At 38.9% G+C, this 17,649-nt stretch overlaps 1 protein-coding gene across 1 annotated transcript; it reads right to left on the bottom strand.

Moving 5' to 3' along the window:
• Positions 1–1,950: 1,950 nt before the first annotated feature.
• LOC110533342 (homeobox protein MSX-2-like) lies at positions 1,951–7,166 on the bottom strand. The gene is made up of 2 exons (XM_021617453.3): positions 6,566–7,166; positions 1,951–4,402 (listed from the first exon to the last, which is right to left on the bottom strand). Exons 1-2 carry the CDS (start codon positions 6,921–6,923, stop codon positions 3,975–3,977), a joined length of 786 nt encoding a protein of 261 aa, XP_021473128.2. The 5' UTR covers positions 6,924–7,166; the 3' UTR covers positions 1,951–3,974.
• Positions 7,167–17,649: the final 10,483 nt, after the last annotated feature.

The following is a 17,649-nucleotide window of genomic DNA, read 5'->3' as shown; positions in this document are numbered from 1 at the left end:
TGTTTCTCTCTGTACCTCTCTGCTCCTCTCTGCTCCTCTGTGCTCCTCTCTGTTTCTCTCTGGTCCTCTCTGCTACTCTCTGTTCCTCTCGGTACCTCTCTGTTCCTCTCTGCTCCTCTCTGTCTCTGCTCCTCTCTGTACCTCTGTACCTCTCTGCTCCTCTCTGTTCCTCTGTACCTCTCTGCTCCTCTCTGTTCCTCTCTGCTCCTATCTCCAGCTCCCCTCCTCAATGGTGCGATGAGATGGAGAGATTACATTAAAAATACACCGGAACAATGTGCGCTCTGTTGTGTGGAAGATTGCCTCTGACTCATTACACAATATAAATTAAAAAACAGATTACACCCCTGTGTCCCCATTGCTGGGCTTGCAGCTTCCTGAGGTCCTTGGCCAAGAGGAAGAAATGGGCTCATCAAGTCCTTGTGAAAACAAACAGAAGGCAATGGCCAATACACACTTCAAAATGTTCTTTTACAATACACATTTCTGACTAAACATGATCTCATAAATTAAACATGTGATCAGAATAATCTAGAATGCAACTGGTGGTCCACCATTTGTACACACATTACATTACATTACATTACTATACATTACAAGGCCTCCCGGGTGGCGCAGTGCCACCAGAGACTCTGGGTTCGCGCCCAGGCTCTGTCGCAACCGACCGGGAAGTCCGTGGGGCGACGCACAATTGGCCTAGTGTCGTCCGGGTTAGCGAGAGCTTGGCCGGTAGGGATATATATCCTTGTCTCATCGCGCACCAGTGACTCCTGTGGCGGGCCAGGCACAGTGCATGCTAACCAAGGTTGCCAGGTGCAAGGTGTTTCCTCCAACACATTGGTGCGGCTGGATTCCGGGTTGGGTTGTGTATTGAAGGACGCATGACTTTTGACCTCTCCCGTATGGGAGTTGTAGCGATGGGGAGAAAAAGGGGGTAATTATTATTATTAACATTACAGTACAAAACATTACATTAAAATACATAACATTACATTACAAATCATTACATTCAAATGCAAAGTATGTGAGTGTATTTGTCGCCATCCTTGATTTACAGTTTTAGATTGTAATCATAGCACCACCTACTGAGAACCTTGGCCCAGAGCTCCTCAGCAGTTTGTTCCCAAGGTGCTATATCCAACAGTACCACTAGAGGAGGTATCTGATCCTCTCTGTGCTTGAATGACATATTCCCAAACACTCAAAGGTCATATCCTCCAGTGGGGGAAAAAGTACCCAGTTGTCATTCTTTAGTAAAAGTAAAGATACCCTTAATAGAAAATGAGTAAAAGTCTAAAAGTATTTGGTTTAAAATATACTCATAAGTATCAAAAGTAAATGAAATTGCAAAAATGTACTTAAGTATTAAAATCTAAAAGATCAAGTATAAATAATTTAAATGACTAGACTACACCGTTTTTGTATTTTTATCTGACTTACGAATAGCCAGCGGCACACTCCCAACACTGAGACATCATTTACAAACGAAGCACGTCTGTAGTGAGTCCGCCAGATCAGAGGCAGTAGGCACAACCAGGGATGTTATCTTGATAAGTGTGTGAATTTGACCATTTTTCTGTTCTGCTAAGCATTCTAAATATAACAAGTCATTTTTGGGTGTCAGGGAAAATGTATGGAGTAAAAAGTACATTATTATCTTTAGGAATGTAAAATGTGTCAAAAATATAAATAGTAAAGTACAGATATCCCCCCAAAAAACGACTTAAGTAGTACTTTAAAGTATTTTTACTTAAGTACTTTACACCACTGATATCCTCTGGCTCTAGAGTGGTGTAACAACACATTGACATAATGATTTCTCAGTATTTTGCTTCTTGTTATAAATATGTTTGTTTATTTAAAATCAGAATCAATCTAATAAAATATTTGGCCTCTTTAATGAATGCCTTGAAGGTCAAAATAGAATACCATCACAAAAAAAAATCACAATAACGGTGAAACCATTTATTTAGCACAAATATAGAACATTGTTTCAATAGATAAAGAACTTCTCCCTCAAGTAATATAGCCTCAACCTGACATTTCCAAACAGATCCTCGAACATCTCTGCCAATCTGCTGTTCATTAAGCTGATTGCTTGACTGCGCCGAGGGCTTGCCTCGCTGCCTTGTTTTGATTAAAGGGAAGCTCATAAATAGAGTGCTGCCTATAAATGATTTCCTCGTTACATCAAAGTCACACGGAAGTTGTAAGCAGCTCTCACAATTGCCACAAATGCAGCTAACTTTATAGGGTTAGGGCCCTGATGAATGATATAACAAGGACGGAAGGAGGACCATAAAACATGACCAATCTGGCTTTCCAAACCAATGGTGTTTCACACAAGCAGAAGTGTTGTAGAAGCCGGACACAGTTGACAAAAAACAACAACAACAACAACAACAACAGCATTAAGGTCAATTAGTCCCAATAATGCTGCTCGGGAAATAATACTACTGCCATCTTAAAACTTGGCATGTTTAAATCTTAGTAGCTTAACAACTTTTGTCATTGAAATAACCCAAAGGTATGACGCACGACAGTGTTTGAGACACAGGTACAGCTTACTTATCGTTCCACAGATTCTTGTTGAAGTTATTGCTTTCAGAATGTGAAGGGCTGAGATGAGGGAAGGTGGTATAGTTTAGATGCTATGGTTTGGGGCTCTGCATTTCTCGATTTCAATTGACATTAACACAATTTCACATGAAATTAAATAATTATATTACGTACTGGAAGCATAACACTGCAAAATCCATGACAACTTAATGAAACATTGCTTTAAAATGACATGCACTGATATGGTTTACAACAGTTTTATAATATCTGGAAATCTCACTTTTATGTGCTTACAGTTGAGGGTTGTCAAATATTGACATAAACATTATCAACCATGTTACCATACCACACAGCAGCTGTGTCTGTGGAAAATGTAGGTCATGTTAAATTTCAAAGGCTTAGATAGCACAGCCGTAGATACGTAACAACATATTCTGACTTACATAATATCTCAAGAAGAAAACATATGTTTTAAACGTTTTTTTTAATTTGATCCTTGTGAATGACATACATAACCAAATTAAAAAGTATTTATAAAACTGCATAGTTTAGCTCCTTCCAAAGGAACATTTAGATGAAAGATTAAAAAGTATTTATAAAACTGCATAGTATAGCTCCTTCCAAAGGAACATTTAGATGAAAGATTAAAAAGTATAAACTTTTGCCACATTTGAGCTACATGTTATAAATACGAAACATGAATCACTCAATCAATTCATTTCCAGCATTAAAAGTTTAGAGTGAAAGCAAAATAAATAAGTATACACAAATGAATCGCAGACTACAAATGCCTGACAGAGCAGAGGTGGTGAATAGAATGTGTTGCTACAGTCAAATCTAACGTAAAAATAGCAACACATTTGAATTAGTTGAGTTTATGAAAAAAAAAGACAACAGTTCCCACAACTAATTTATTAGACTTCGTTATGGGATGAAAGCAGTCAGAAATCAAACTTGTCATCTGTCATCAAGTAGAGGTAAAATGAGACAGTCCTGAAGTTTGGATCCACCCGGGACCGAACAGAATTATGGGCCTTAGTTGAATCTTCTATGCTAGCTAGATGACAAGTGGAATGGAAGTAATTGAACCACATGTTGTCAATACCAGAGGCAATTGGATAAACATTTGCATTGGAATATATTACATCACGAAAAAACAGAACCACTAGTTCATTTGGCCTTGATATCCAAATCAGCAGAAGAAAAACAAGACACCAGAAAACAATTTCATTTAAGTCTTTAAGGCTCTTTTTCGTGATTGAGGCGCTGTATCTTCAGGTGTAAAAAAAAAAAACTACATTTCAGTGTTGTTTCATAGCAAGGAGAAAAAGATAGTATTTAAAGAGTTATGTCCACGTGTTAAAGACTAATATGAACAGAATAGTCCAGCGAGCAGGGGCGTATATTCCTATCCATCATCCTGATAGATGATACATGCTGTATCCCAGAGGTGTAGCGTACAACCCCATAGGAGAGAGGGGCAGCATGGGACGGTGGTAGGGGTAGGACTGTCCGTAGAGGGAGACGGCTGTGTGGAGCTGTGCTCCCAGGGGCATGGGTAACGTAAAGCCCGGGTGCAGCGCGGGTTTGGCAGCCATTTTGAGCTTCTCCAGCTCGGCCTCCTGTAGTCTCTTGGCCTTAGCCCGGCGGTTCTGGAACCAAATCTTGACCTGGGTCTCAGTCAAGGTCAGAAAGCTGGAGAACTCGGCCCGCTCAGCAATAGACAGGTACTGCTTCTGACGGAACTTACGCTCCAGAGACAGCAGCTGGGAGGTGGTGAAGGGAGTACGAGGCTTTCTGTTGGTCTTGTGCTTCCGCAGCGGACAGGTAGGACTTACCTGCCCTGGAGAGACAGAGAGCGAGACAGAGAGACAGAGAGAGGTTCAGAGCCAATGCTGATTTAATTTAACACATGGATAAGCTACTTGAGTGACAAAGTAAATACTGTGTCCTGATCCTGATAGAAAACCTGTACCTAATGTAGTATTAGCACATCATCCTGATAGAAAACCTGTACCTAATGTAGTATTATCACATCATCCTGATAGAAAACCTGTACCTAATGTAGTATTAGCACATCATCCTGATAGAAAACATGTACCTAATGTAGTATTATCACATTATCCTGATAGACAACCTGTACCTAATGTAGTATTATCACATCATCCTGACAGAAAACATGTACCTAATGTAGTATTATCACATTATCCTGATAGAAAACCTGTACCTAATGTAGTATTAGCACATCATCCTGACAGAAAACATGTACCTAATGTAGTATTATCACATTATCCTGATAGAAAACCTGTACCTAATGTAGTATTATCACATTATCCTGATAGAAAACCTGTACCTAATGTAGTATTAGCACATCATCCTGATAGAAAACCTGTACCTAATGTAGTATTAGCACATCATCCTGATAGAAAACCTGTACCTAATGTAGTATTAGCACATCATCCTGATAGAAAACATGTACCTAATGTAGTATTAGCACATCATCCTGATAGAAAACCTGTACCTAATGTAGTATTAGCACATCATCCTGATAGAAAACATGTACCTAATGTAGTATTATCACATCATCCTGACAGATCAATGAACAATGGTAGAGATACAGTATGAACTGATTGTGTGTGTACCCAAAGGTATTGGTTGGGCCGATAGCAATTTTAAACTGAAATTGAAACGTTGGCATACTAATTTTCCCCTAAGTGCTGTACAAGTGAATTGACTATATAACATTTTCTTTGCATAAAATAGAGTGATTTTGGAGTGATGTAATATGTGATCCAATCAACTGTTTCTTACTAAGCTTGTTGTGGTTCATTGTTAAATGGAAATGTCAAACATTGCAATGGATACACATACTCCTGTCAAGGGAGGGGAGGACTATTATGTGTTGATTAATTTAAAGCAATGCTGACAATTACACACAAACCACATGAACAAACTCAATTAAAGGGTTTGAAGACCTGCCTGATATTCCAAAAAGATAGATAGAAATAAATCTAAATATGCCAAATAAATAATGGAAAAGGTTGAATATTGTTTTCAAATGAAAGATGAGGTTGTAGCAGTATAACTTACACGACCCACAGTAAGCCATTTTATTAACTCAAATAACTTTGTAAAGACCCAGGCCTAACCAAATGATTTTCCTAATACTTATTTGTCACATATTGGTCTAATAGATTGAATATCAAGACTCTTACTTTATGGTAAGGATTTTCTACACAAACATTCAGATATATTCAAAGTAAATAAGACAAAGTTAATACTTGCACAAATCGTTTTAGTTTACACCCTGTTAAATAAATTGAATGTGTCTGCCATACACAAATTATATGTTAATTGATTTGTATTTTACAATATTTTTTATTTAACCTTTATTTAACCAGGCAAGTCAGTTAAGAACAAATTATTTTTTACAATGATGGATAAAAATAAAAAATAATTATATATATATATATATATATATATATATATATATATATATATATATATAGGACAAAACACACATCATGACAAGAGAGACAACACAACACTACATAAAGAGAGACCTAAGACAACAACAGCACGGCAGCAACACATGACAACACAGCATGGTAGCAACACAACATGACAACATGGTAGCAACACAACATGGTAGCAACACAACATGGTAGCAACACAACATGACAATAACATGGTAGCAACACAACATGACAACATGGTAGCAACACAACATGGTAGCAGCACAAAACATGGTACAAACATTATTGGGCACAGACAACAGCAGAAAGGGCAAGAAGGTAGAGACAAAGCAGCCACAACTGTCAGTAAGAGTGTCCATGATTGAGTCTTTGAATGAAGAGACTGAGATAAAACTGTTTGATAATGTACTGTACTTTTTATCCCTAAATATAAAATAATAGGTTATGGGAAATAGTGAGGAGAAGTACACCTTCCAAATGTGTTCCGATTAGTCTACATAAAAAACAGATTTTCTCCAAAAATGACTTACGCGTTTGTGCAGAGAATCTTGGGCTCATAACCCAGGGAGCACAATCATCCGGTTCGGAGGACTCTGACTTTACAGGCGACAGTGGGATAAAGAGCTTTCGGATTCCCGCGGGAGGGCTGTAGTTCTCTCTGCACAGGTACGGAGAGTTCTGCGTCTTTGAAAATGTAACCACAGAGACATTGTCGGGTTTGCTTGTAAACTCACTGTGAATCTTTCTACTCGACATTATAGCCTCCACACTGAAGGGATGATGGTGTCTTGTCACTTGAGTTTTGAGGCCATCCATCGTCCTCTCTAGCTCCGGTCGGCTGTCCTCCTCCGATGAACTGCTATCCCTCAAACTCACATGGGCAGACATTCCCCCGAAATATGTACCAATGGCACACGACAAGACTATCAGTCTCAGCTACAGGTGGCCTTCAAAGTATGGGGACACGACCTGTCAAGTGTGGGATAGGTTAAATAATCACGTGGCGCCAGTGGAACTTTCGGCCAATCGCAGCGCTGCCAAAATGTAAGAGCGGCCCTTGTTACCAGTGATTGGTCTCTCACACAAGGGTTCAAAAATATATCCAGTAGGCTATACCACATGGTGTACTGTGACGGATTACTTCGAACCTAACCTCAAGAGATTGTGTAAACACAGCCCCCTTGTGGGTAATTTACGCCCAATTATGAAAGAGATGAACAATCTCTCTCAGGATGTGACTTTTCCTGATTGTAAAACGTTGTTGGTGCCTCAAACCAGGATACACAAATGTGGTGGGAAAGTGCTTCCTCTGCAGCCCAATTCTTTATCATGCTCTCTTAATTTAAGTGTGCCCATAGCTGCTGGAAATAGGGGTGCTGAAGGTGCTGCAGAAAAAGTAGTACACTGGGCCTTTACTAGTGCTGTAATACTGGAGCGATATAGCAGTCTGTAGCATACTGGTACTGGACCGATATAGCAGTCTGTAGCATACTGGTACTGGAGCGATATAGCAGTCTGTAGCATACTGGTACTGGAACGATATAGCAGTCTGTAGCATACTGGTACTGGACCGATATAGCAGTCTGTAGCATACTGGTACTGGAGCGATATAGCAGTCTGTAGCATACTGGTACTGGACCGATATAGCAGTCTGTAGCATACTGGTACTGGAGCGATATAGCAGTCTGTAGCATACTGGTACTGGACCGATATAGCAGTCTGTAGCATACTGGTACTAGAGCGATATAGCAGTCTGTAGCATACTGGTACTGGACCGATATAGCAGTCTGTAGCATACTGGTATAGATATTTATTCTGATTCTAATTGTGATTCAACATTTTCATGACCTTTAAAATAGTGTGAATAGCCTACTACCACATCTCATTTGTTTTGGGGAAAAGTTGTTGTGGCAGTCTCGATTCTACCTGCTTTGTTATTTCAGCACATTATTGAGACTGACAAAATACGTTTTTTTAATTGCAAATGCGGATTTTGTGTCTTTATTAAAAACAGACCAAATCCAGGTAGATGAACGTGGTAGTTTACTTAAACAAACAATGCAACATATTCTACCCACATCTGTTTATCCCGAGTGTTAATTAATACATACGTGTTAATCAAACATCCATTTACTGTTATTCATCTGATTGTTTTCTACAAAATTCTTCTGTCAGTAGGCCGTGTTGAAATGGAGAGGACTTACACACCTACAGTTCAACAGTTGCACTTACGGTATGAGAAAACTGTAGGCCTATACATCATTTCCTTTTTGCTAGAATATTTTTTTCAGTCACATTGGTTATGTTTTCAAGATTCAAAGCCCAGATTCCAAATGCCAAATAAGTTACTGTGCTGCTCAAAACATTTGTTTAGAGAAATACACGACTAGAAGTAACTATTAGTTCTATCATGTAGTAATATTACATTTCCTCAATAAAGACCTTTACAAATGGTACTACTGGCACAAGAAATAAACAGCCACTATTTGATAATCACAAGGACTTGACTGGTAAGAGGTGTGTGTGTGTGTGTGTGTGTGTGTGTGTGTGTGTGTGTGTGTGTGTGTGTGTGTGTGTGTGTGTGTGTGTGTGTGTGTGTGTGTGTGTGTGTGTGTGTGTGTGTGTGTGTGTGTTGTGTGTGTGTGTGTGTGTGTGTGTGTGTGTGGGTGTGTGTATGTGTGTGTGCGTGTGTATGTGCGTTTGTGCATGTGTGTGGGTGCGTGTGTGTGTGTGCATGCGCTGGGGGCCTACAGGGCTGAGACTGAGCGAGAGCGCCATTCCCATGAGGCTGTGCGTTATTAAACGGGGTGATTTCACAGACAATCTGAGGTTTGCGAAGGCGCCAGTGAGCGGGCAGATGAAAGCCTTGCTCCTCGGGGGAGAAACTGTTGCAGTTTTGTGGCTCTACCCAGTAGTCACCTCCCCACTTGCTCTGGTCACACCCACACCCTCAGGCACCTTGTCAATCACAGTCCCAGGCCTTGCTACATACAGCCTGTCACAGGGTTAAGTGGTAGTGAGACATGTAAACTGCATGTAGCCTACAGATGTAGGATCTTAATTTGATCACCCTGTTGCAGGAGAACTTTCCTGCAGTGCAGTACATTTTTACACTTATAGTATGTTTGAGGTTTAAAAAGATTTCTGAAGTTTGAAATGTCAGATTTCCCTTACGAAAATGTATCAACTACAATAATGTCCATTAATTATAATCCACATAATAATTCACATTTCCTGTTGCTTCAGGATTATTTTCCTGCTGTAGAAAACTGGCTCAAATGAAGATCCTGCACCTATATAGTCAACTCAATGCAATAGTGCTGTGGAAAGTCTTGAGACCGTGAGGAATGAAAGAAAGTGACTAAAGCCGCGTGCGAACCGAATGTGGACCAAGGAGATTTTCAGCAGGAGGAACCCCCTTGAGTAGAAAATTACAAACACATCCTCCTTCCTTTTTCCATAATCTCTTTGGGCTTGATAAAATAAAAAAAAGTGGAGGGGGAGAAAACGTCAGAAGACAGCTTCTGGTTTTGTTGGTATGTTTGGACACACCTCAAGCATTGTAATTATAGTCTGCGCTTTGAAGTGGTGGAATGTGGGACTGTGTAATAAGCTGGGTTTGTTACACGCATACTGTGTTTACACAGCCATTAGGCCCACTTTATGGACACTCTGACCCCAAAGCACACTAAATGGGCTTGTAAGTAAGTATTTCACGGTAAGGTCTACACTTGTTGTATTCGGCGTATGAGACAAAAAAAGATTGATTGTATTTTAAATGAAAACTGATACTTTTAAGGATTCTCAGTAGATTAAATCATGTCTAATGTTGGAAGATTAATATAGTTTTATACATGTATAAATACGATATTATTAGAAGATTGATATCTCTAGGTAGGTTTGTTGCTGTGCCAAATTATTAAATGCTTCATTATACTGTCTATATTGTTGCACAGACAACATACATCTAACAACCCAAGAAGTGATGACTTTCGATAGATTATCAGAATATACTGTAACCATAAACCGATATTTGCTAGTATGGAAAAACACTATTTTACATTACAATACTTTACATTATAATACTTTACATTGCAATTCTTAACATTACAATGCTTTACATTACACTACTTTACATTACACTACTTTACATTACACTACTTTACATCACAATACTTAACATTACACTACTTTACATTACACTACTTTACATTACAATACTTTACATAGCAATACTTTACATGACGATACTTCACATTACAATACTTTACATTACAATACTGACATGACAATACATTACATGACAATACTTTACATTACAATAGTTTACATTACACTACTTTACATTGTAATACTTTACATTATAATACTTTACATTACAATACTTTAGATTACAATACTTTACATAACAATACTGTACATCACAATACTTGACATTACAATACTTTACATTACAATGCTTTACATGACAATACTTTACATGACACTACTTTACATGACAATACTTTACATGACAATACTTTACATTACAACACTTTACATTACAATGCTTTACATTACAATGCTTTACATGACAATACTTTACATGACAATACTTTAGATTACAATACTTTACATGACAATACTGTACATCACAATACTTTACATTACAATACTTTACATGACAATACTTTACATTACAATGCTTTACATGACAATACTTTACATTACAATACTTTACATCACAATACTTTACATTACAATACTTTACATTACAATACTTTACATCACAATACATTATGACATGAAATAAAGTGTTTTTATTTTTCCCACCTTTATTATAACATGTAGTCGGCTACCATCAGGTTACTCATGCCTGCACCTTATAGGCTGCTGCCGTACGTACATACACATGGAATCACTGGTCACTTTAATAATGGAACACTGGTCAATTTAATAATATTAACATACTGTTTTACCCATTTCATATGTATATGCTGTATTCTAGTCAAGTCCATCCTTTTTAACTGTTGCTGTACATATACTATTCTATCCTACGTATTCTTCAGATATACTACATATTATATCCATATACTGTCCATATTGTCTATACATTCCATCACAAATATATATACTTTATATATACAGTAAAAGTCAAAGGTTTGGACACACCTACTCATTCCAGGGTTTTTCTTCATTCATACTATTTTCATTCCTCATGAAGCTGGTTGAGAGAATGGCATAAGTGTGCAAAGCTGTCATCAGTACAAAGGGTGGCTACTTTGAAGAATCTCTAATATAAAATATATTTTTATTTGTTTAACAGTTTTTTGGTTACTACCTGATTCCATATGTGTTACTTCATAGTTTTGATGTATTCACATTTATTCTACAATATAGAAAATAGTAAAAAATAAAGAAAAACTCTTGAATGAGTAGGTGTTTCCAAACATTTGACTGGTACTGTATATATACAGCATACTGTATATTTATACTCCAGACTATGGCATTGCTCTTCCTAAAATGTCTATATTTCTTAATTCCATTATTTTACTTTTAGATGTGTGTTGTTGTGTATCATTAGATAAAACTGCACTGTTGGAGCTAGGAACATAAGCATTTCGCTACACACCCGCGGTAACAGCTGCTGAACGTGTATGCGACCAACACAATTTGATTCGCTTTAAGAGTGATTTAACAAGTGAATACTGACAATGAATGCATTATTTGCCCAGATACCCTTTAAATTCAGTATAATTTTTCTTATTCTAACAATCTAAAACATATTCTTTACCTGATGTAGGGAACATAATACATGATAATTATATAATTATGCATTTCAGTCTGAAAAACAAGTCCTGTCTAGAAGCCCTCTCTCTACAGAAAGGTCAGACACGTTGTCAAACTTGCAAAGGTTGTTGAAATGAAGGGAGTTATTAAGTTAAGCCTGACAGTGGCTATCATCACATTGTTTTCATTAACACCTTAATTAGTGTTAAGGAGCGCCGGTCTTCCGACCAAGATTTAGCTCTAATGAACCTAAATTACTACCTTCAATAGGTGGATGGCGCCAGCTCAAATTAGCTGCTAACAGAGGAGACTGCTATTCAGCAGGAAAAGAATGATCCTGTAATGTGAAAAATTTATGCTCACTTTGCTAATGACATCTGAAGAGGCAATCTGTTGTTAGCCTCAGCTCCGTTGTTGTGATTAAGTCAGCTGCTGATTGCAGGGCAGCAAAGGGGAGGCTCTAGAGAAATGTTTTGGTTGTGGTTTCTTAATATTATTCATAGCTATAAAGGTAATACAGAAATTATGCACATTGCCAACAAAAAAAAAGAGGGAACTCTCAGTGGAAGCATGTGTGTAGTATTTTACCAAACTTGTTCACTCAGGAAAATAGTCTTCTGGCCAAGTGTGAGTGCCACCTCGAATTATTTTTGGAACTCTCCCTGACAATGATATACTGTAGTACTGTGTAATTCACTACCAATGAAGTTCTACATCTTTCCTCTAAACCCTCGGCTCCAAACCCAGTTTTGTCAGACGTTACTATCATTTCATAAATTAGATATTGCACAGGGTTAAGTGAAGTGTCTTTAAATGGAACAACTACTTAAACATTCCTGTCCAATATATATATATATATATATATATATATATAAGAGGTGTGCATTCTTCGCTTTACAGACTGGTCATTATCCAACACAATGACTGGTTCGAGGTCTTACAGAAAGGAGCTCAGGGAGTGTAGGCCTTACAGGCATGACCAACAGGCAACCACTACCAGAGTCGCAGAGACAATGGTCCAATATTAAAATGAATTGGAGAGGATCAATAAGAGGGCAATGCCAGTGCCAGGAGGCCTCGATTCAACCCAAGCAGGGTTCCCTTTCCAAACAAAAACATTGCTGAGGAGTGGAGGGTAGGGGAGGGGCCCCTATCTCCACAATCAGGTCAGGATCAGAGCCCAGCCGCTGTGTCCAGACTGATGGAGCCATTTGGCTTTATGACTCATAGTGTTCATGACTCCAGTTTCCCTGCCTCTCTCTCTCTCTCGCTCTCTCTCTCTCTCTCTCTCTCTCTCTCTCTCTCTCTCTCTCTCTCTCTCTCTCTCTCTCTCTCTCTCTCTCTCTCTCTCTCTCTCTCTCTCTCTCTCTCTCTCTCTCTCTCTCTCTCTCTCTCTCTCTCTCTCTCTCTCTCTCTCTCTCTCTCTCTCTCTCTCTCTCTCTCTCTCTCTCTCTCTCTCTCTCTCTCTCTCTCTCTCTCTGTCTCTCTGTCTCTCTCTCTCTCTCTTTCTCTCTCTCTCTCTCTCTCTCTCTCTGTCTCTCTGTCTCTCTCTCTCTCTCTCTCTCTCTCTCTCTCTCTCTCTCTCAATTCAATTCAATGTAAATGTCAATTTAAGGGCTTTATTGACATGGGAAACATATGTTTACACTTTTTTTTTTACAGTAAACATTACACTCACAAAAGTTCCAAAAGAATAATGACGTTTAAAATGTAATATTATGTGCAAATAGTTTAAAGAACAGAAGGGGAAATAAATATACTGTACATAAATATGGTTTGTATTTGTAATGATGTTTGTTCTTCACTGGTTGGCCTTTTCCTGTGGCAACAGGTCACAAATCTTACTGCAGTGATGGCACACGCTGGTATTTCACCCAATAGATATGAGAGTTTATCAAAATTGGGTTTGTTTTTTAATTCTTTGTGGAATTACTTTTTACCATTGACTTTTTCCACATTATATTACATTACAACCTTATTCGAAATACCCTATGATGACAAAACAAAAACTGTTTGTCTGCACATTTATAAAAAAAAAAAAAACGGAAATATCACATTTACATGAGTATTCAGACCCTTTACTCAGTACTTTGTTGAAGCACCTTTGGCAGCGATTACAGCCTCGAGTCTTCTTGGGTATGAGGCTACAAGCTTGGCACACCTGTATTTGGGGAGTTTCTCCCATTCCTCTCTGCATATTCTCTCAAGCGCTGTCAGATTGGATGGGGAGCTTGTCCCGAAGCCACTCCTGCGTTGTCTTGGATGTGTGCTTAGGGTCGTTGTCCTGTTGGAAGGTGAACCATCGCCCCAGTCTGAGGTTCTGATCTTTCTGTACTTTGCTCTTTCATCTTTCCCTTGATCCTGACTAGTCTCCCAGTCCCTGCCGCTAAAAAACATCCCCACAGCATGATGCTGCCACCACAATGCTTCACCATAGGGATGGTGCCAGGTTTCCTCCAGATGTGATACTTGGCATTCAAGCCAAAGAGTTAAATCTTGGTTTAATCAGATCAGAGAATCTTGTTTCTCATGGTCTGAGAGTCTTTAGGTGCCAATTGGGCTGTCATGTGCCTTTTACTGAGGAGTGGCTTCCGTCTGTCCACTCTACGATAAAGGCCTGATTGGTGGAGTGCTGCAGAGAGGTTTGTCCTTCTGGAAGGTTCTCCCATCTCCACACAGGAACTCTGGAGCTCTGTCAAAGTGACCAAGGAACTCCCTGACCAAGGCCCTTCTCCCCCGATTGCTCAATTTGGCCAGGCGTCCAGCTCTAGGGAGGGTCTTGGTGGTTCCAAACTTCTTCCATTTAAGAATGATGATGGCCACTGTGTTCTTGGGGACCTTCAATGCTGCAGAAATGTTTTGGTACCCTTCCCAGATCTGTACCTCGACACAATCCTGCCTCTTACCTCTATGGACAATTCCTTTGATCTCATGGCTTGATTTTTGCTCTGACATGCACTGTCAATTGTGGGAACTTATATAGACAGGTGTGTGCATTTCCAAATCATTTCCAATCAATTTAATTTACCACAGTTGGACTCCAATCATGTTGTAGAAACATCTCAAGGATCATTAATGGAAACAAGATTCCCCATGAGCTTAATGTCAAGTCTTATAGCAAAGGGTCTGAATACTTATGTAAATATGGTGTTTCTGTTTTTAGTTTTTAATACATTTGCAAAAATGTCTAAAAACTATTTTTGCTTTGTCATTATGGGGTATTGTGTGTAGATTGCTAAGGATAAAAAAAAATCAATTTTAGAATAAGGCTGTAACATAACAAAATGTGGAAAAAGGGAAGGGGTCTGAATAACATCCGAATACAATGTATGTGTCTCTAATATGGTCATTCATTTGGCAGGAGGTTAGGAAGTGCAGCTCAGTTTCCACCTCATTTTGTGTGCAGTGTGCACATAGCCTGTCTTCTCTTGAGAGCCAGGTCTGCCTACGGTGACGTTTCTCAATAGCAAGGCTATGCTCACTGGGTCTGTACATAGTCAAAGCTTTCCTTAAGTTTGGGTCAGTCACAGTGGTCAGGTATTCCGCCACTCTGTATTCTCTGTTTAGGGCCAAATAGCATTTGCTCTGTGTTTTTGTTAATTCTTTCCAATGTGTCAAGTAATTATCTTTTAATTTCTCATCTAATTGTTTTGCTGTCCTTGGGCTCTATGGGGTGTGTTTGTGTGTGTGAACAGAGCCCCAGGAACAGCTTGCTTAGGGGACTCTTCAACAGGTTCATTTATCTGAAGGTGATGGCTTTGTAATGGAAGGTTTGGGACTCGCTTCCTTTTAGGTTTAGGTGGTTGTAGAATTTAACGTATCTTTTCTGGATTTTGATCATGAACAGGTATCGTCCTAATTCTGCTCTGCGTGCATTATTTGAGGTTTTACGTTGTACACTGAGGTGTTTGTCCCATTTTGTGAATTATTGGTGGGTGAGTGGACCCCAGACCTCACAACCATAAAGGGCAATGGGTTCTATAACTGTTCAAGTATTTTTTGGGCAGATCCTAATTGGTACGTCAAATTCTATGTTTCTATGTTCTTTTTGATTGCATAGAAGGCCATTCTTGCCATGTCTCTCAGATCGTTCACAGCTTTGAGGAAGTTACCTGTGGCGCTGATGTTTAGGCCAAGATTTTTTTTGTTGTTGTGTGCTCTAGGGCAACGGTGTCTAGATTATTATATTTGTCTTACTGAAATTTACTATCAGGACCCAGGTCTGACATAATCTGTGCAGAAGAAGATCTAGGTGCTGCTGTAGGACCACCTTGGTTGGGGACAGAAGCACCAGATCATCAGCAAACAGTAGACATTTGACTTCAGATTCTAATACGGTGAAGCCGTGTGCTGCAGACTGTTCTAGTGCCCTCGTTAATTCATTGATGTATATGTTGAAGAGGTGGGGCTTAAGCTGCATCCCTGTCTCACCCCAGAAAAGTATCTGTGTTTTTTTTTTGCACATTTTTGCCACATTTAACCGCACACTTGCTTGTGTATATGTATTTTATAATGTTTTCTGTTTTTCCCCCAACATTACTTTTCATCAATTTGTATAGCAGAATCTTTTTTAAATAAACAAAGCATGAGAAGACTTTGCCTTCGTTTTGGTTTGTTTGTTTGTCAATTAGGGTGTGTAGGGTGGATTTCCCCAAGGTTGCTGTTGATGCATATCCCGCGGTAGTTATTGGGGTCAAATTTGTCTCCACTTTTGTGGATTGGGGTGATCAGGCCTTGGTTTTCTCTCTCTCTCTCTATCTCGCTCTCTCTCTCTCTCTCTCTCTCTCTCTCTCTCTCTCTCTCTCTCTCTCTCTCTCTCTCTCTCTCTCTCTCTCTCTCTCTCTCTCTCTCTCTCTCTCTCTCTCTCTCTCTCTCTCTCTCTCTCTCTCTCTCTCTCTCTCTCTCTCTCTCTCTCTCTCTCTCTCTCTCTCTCTCTCTCTCTCTCTCTCGATTCAGTTCTAATAAATTAAATTCAAAGGGCCTTTTTGGGAAACATATGTTTACATTGACAAAGAAAGTTTAATAGATAAGAAACAAAAGTGAAATAAACAAGATAAATCAACAAGGGAAATAAACAATCAAAAATGAATAGTACACATTAGACATTTCAAATGTTATATTATTGGCTATGTACAGTTTTGTAACAAAACAAATAGTGCAATTACTATAGTTGAAGTATGAAATAAAAAATGAATGTGGTGCTGTGTCACACTGTGGTATTTCACCTAGTAAATATGGGAGTTTATCAAGATTGGATCTGTTATAAAATTCTTTGTGGGTATGTGTAATCTGAGGAAAATATGTGTCTCTAATATGGTCATACCGTGCAGTTGGCACAATGTTAGGAAGTGCAGCTCAGTTCCCACCTCACTGTGTGGGTAGCACATAGCCTGTCTTCTCTTGAGAGCCAGGTCTGCTAAGTCTCTCTGTCTCGCTCTCTCTCTCTCTCTCTCTCTCTCTCTGCGGAGCACAGGTGCTTGCATATTGCACAAGAGATAGAGGCTATAAGTTAGACGCTTATTATGCATAACCATCATTAATTAGCTAAATATAAGTCTAATACTGCGTTGAATGTATTGACTGAAAGAGGAAGGCTAGGACATCTATATATAGGGCTATATATCAAATAGAACAGGATTATTTATTTTGGGTACAATTTGAATGGAGTTTATGGAGAGAGAGAAAGACTGCGAGAGAGTGCTCGTGCATGCACTGATTTAAATCAACAATAATTATAGTCTGTTTTAAAACTGCAATTAAGGTTTGTTATTTTCTAGAGGTATTGAGATGGTGTAATTGTTTTTAAATGAGCGGAATGAGTGTTGTTGAGGCAGTTTCCATATTT

This window comes from Oncorhynchus mykiss, chromosome 10 (genome assembly GCF_057628025.1).
Source record: "Oncorhynchus mykiss isolate SJ-2025 chromosome 10, ASM5762802v1, whole genome shotgun sequence".
Taxonomy (NCBI): domain Eukaryota; kingdom Metazoa; phylum Chordata; class Actinopteri; order Salmoniformes; family Salmonidae; genus Oncorhynchus; species Oncorhynchus mykiss.
This window is presented reverse-complemented; position numbering and strand designations above follow the sequence as displayed.

Coding starts and splice junctions, on each gene's coding strand:
- LOC110533342 (XM_021617453.3), bottom strand. CDS start 6,923: ATGTCTGCCCATGTGAGTTTGAGGGATAGCAGTTCATCGGAGGAGGAC. Junction 4,403..6,565: donor AAGATTCTCTGCACAAACGC/GTAAGTCATTTT, acceptor CTGTCTCTCCAG/GGCAGGTAAGTCCTACCTGT.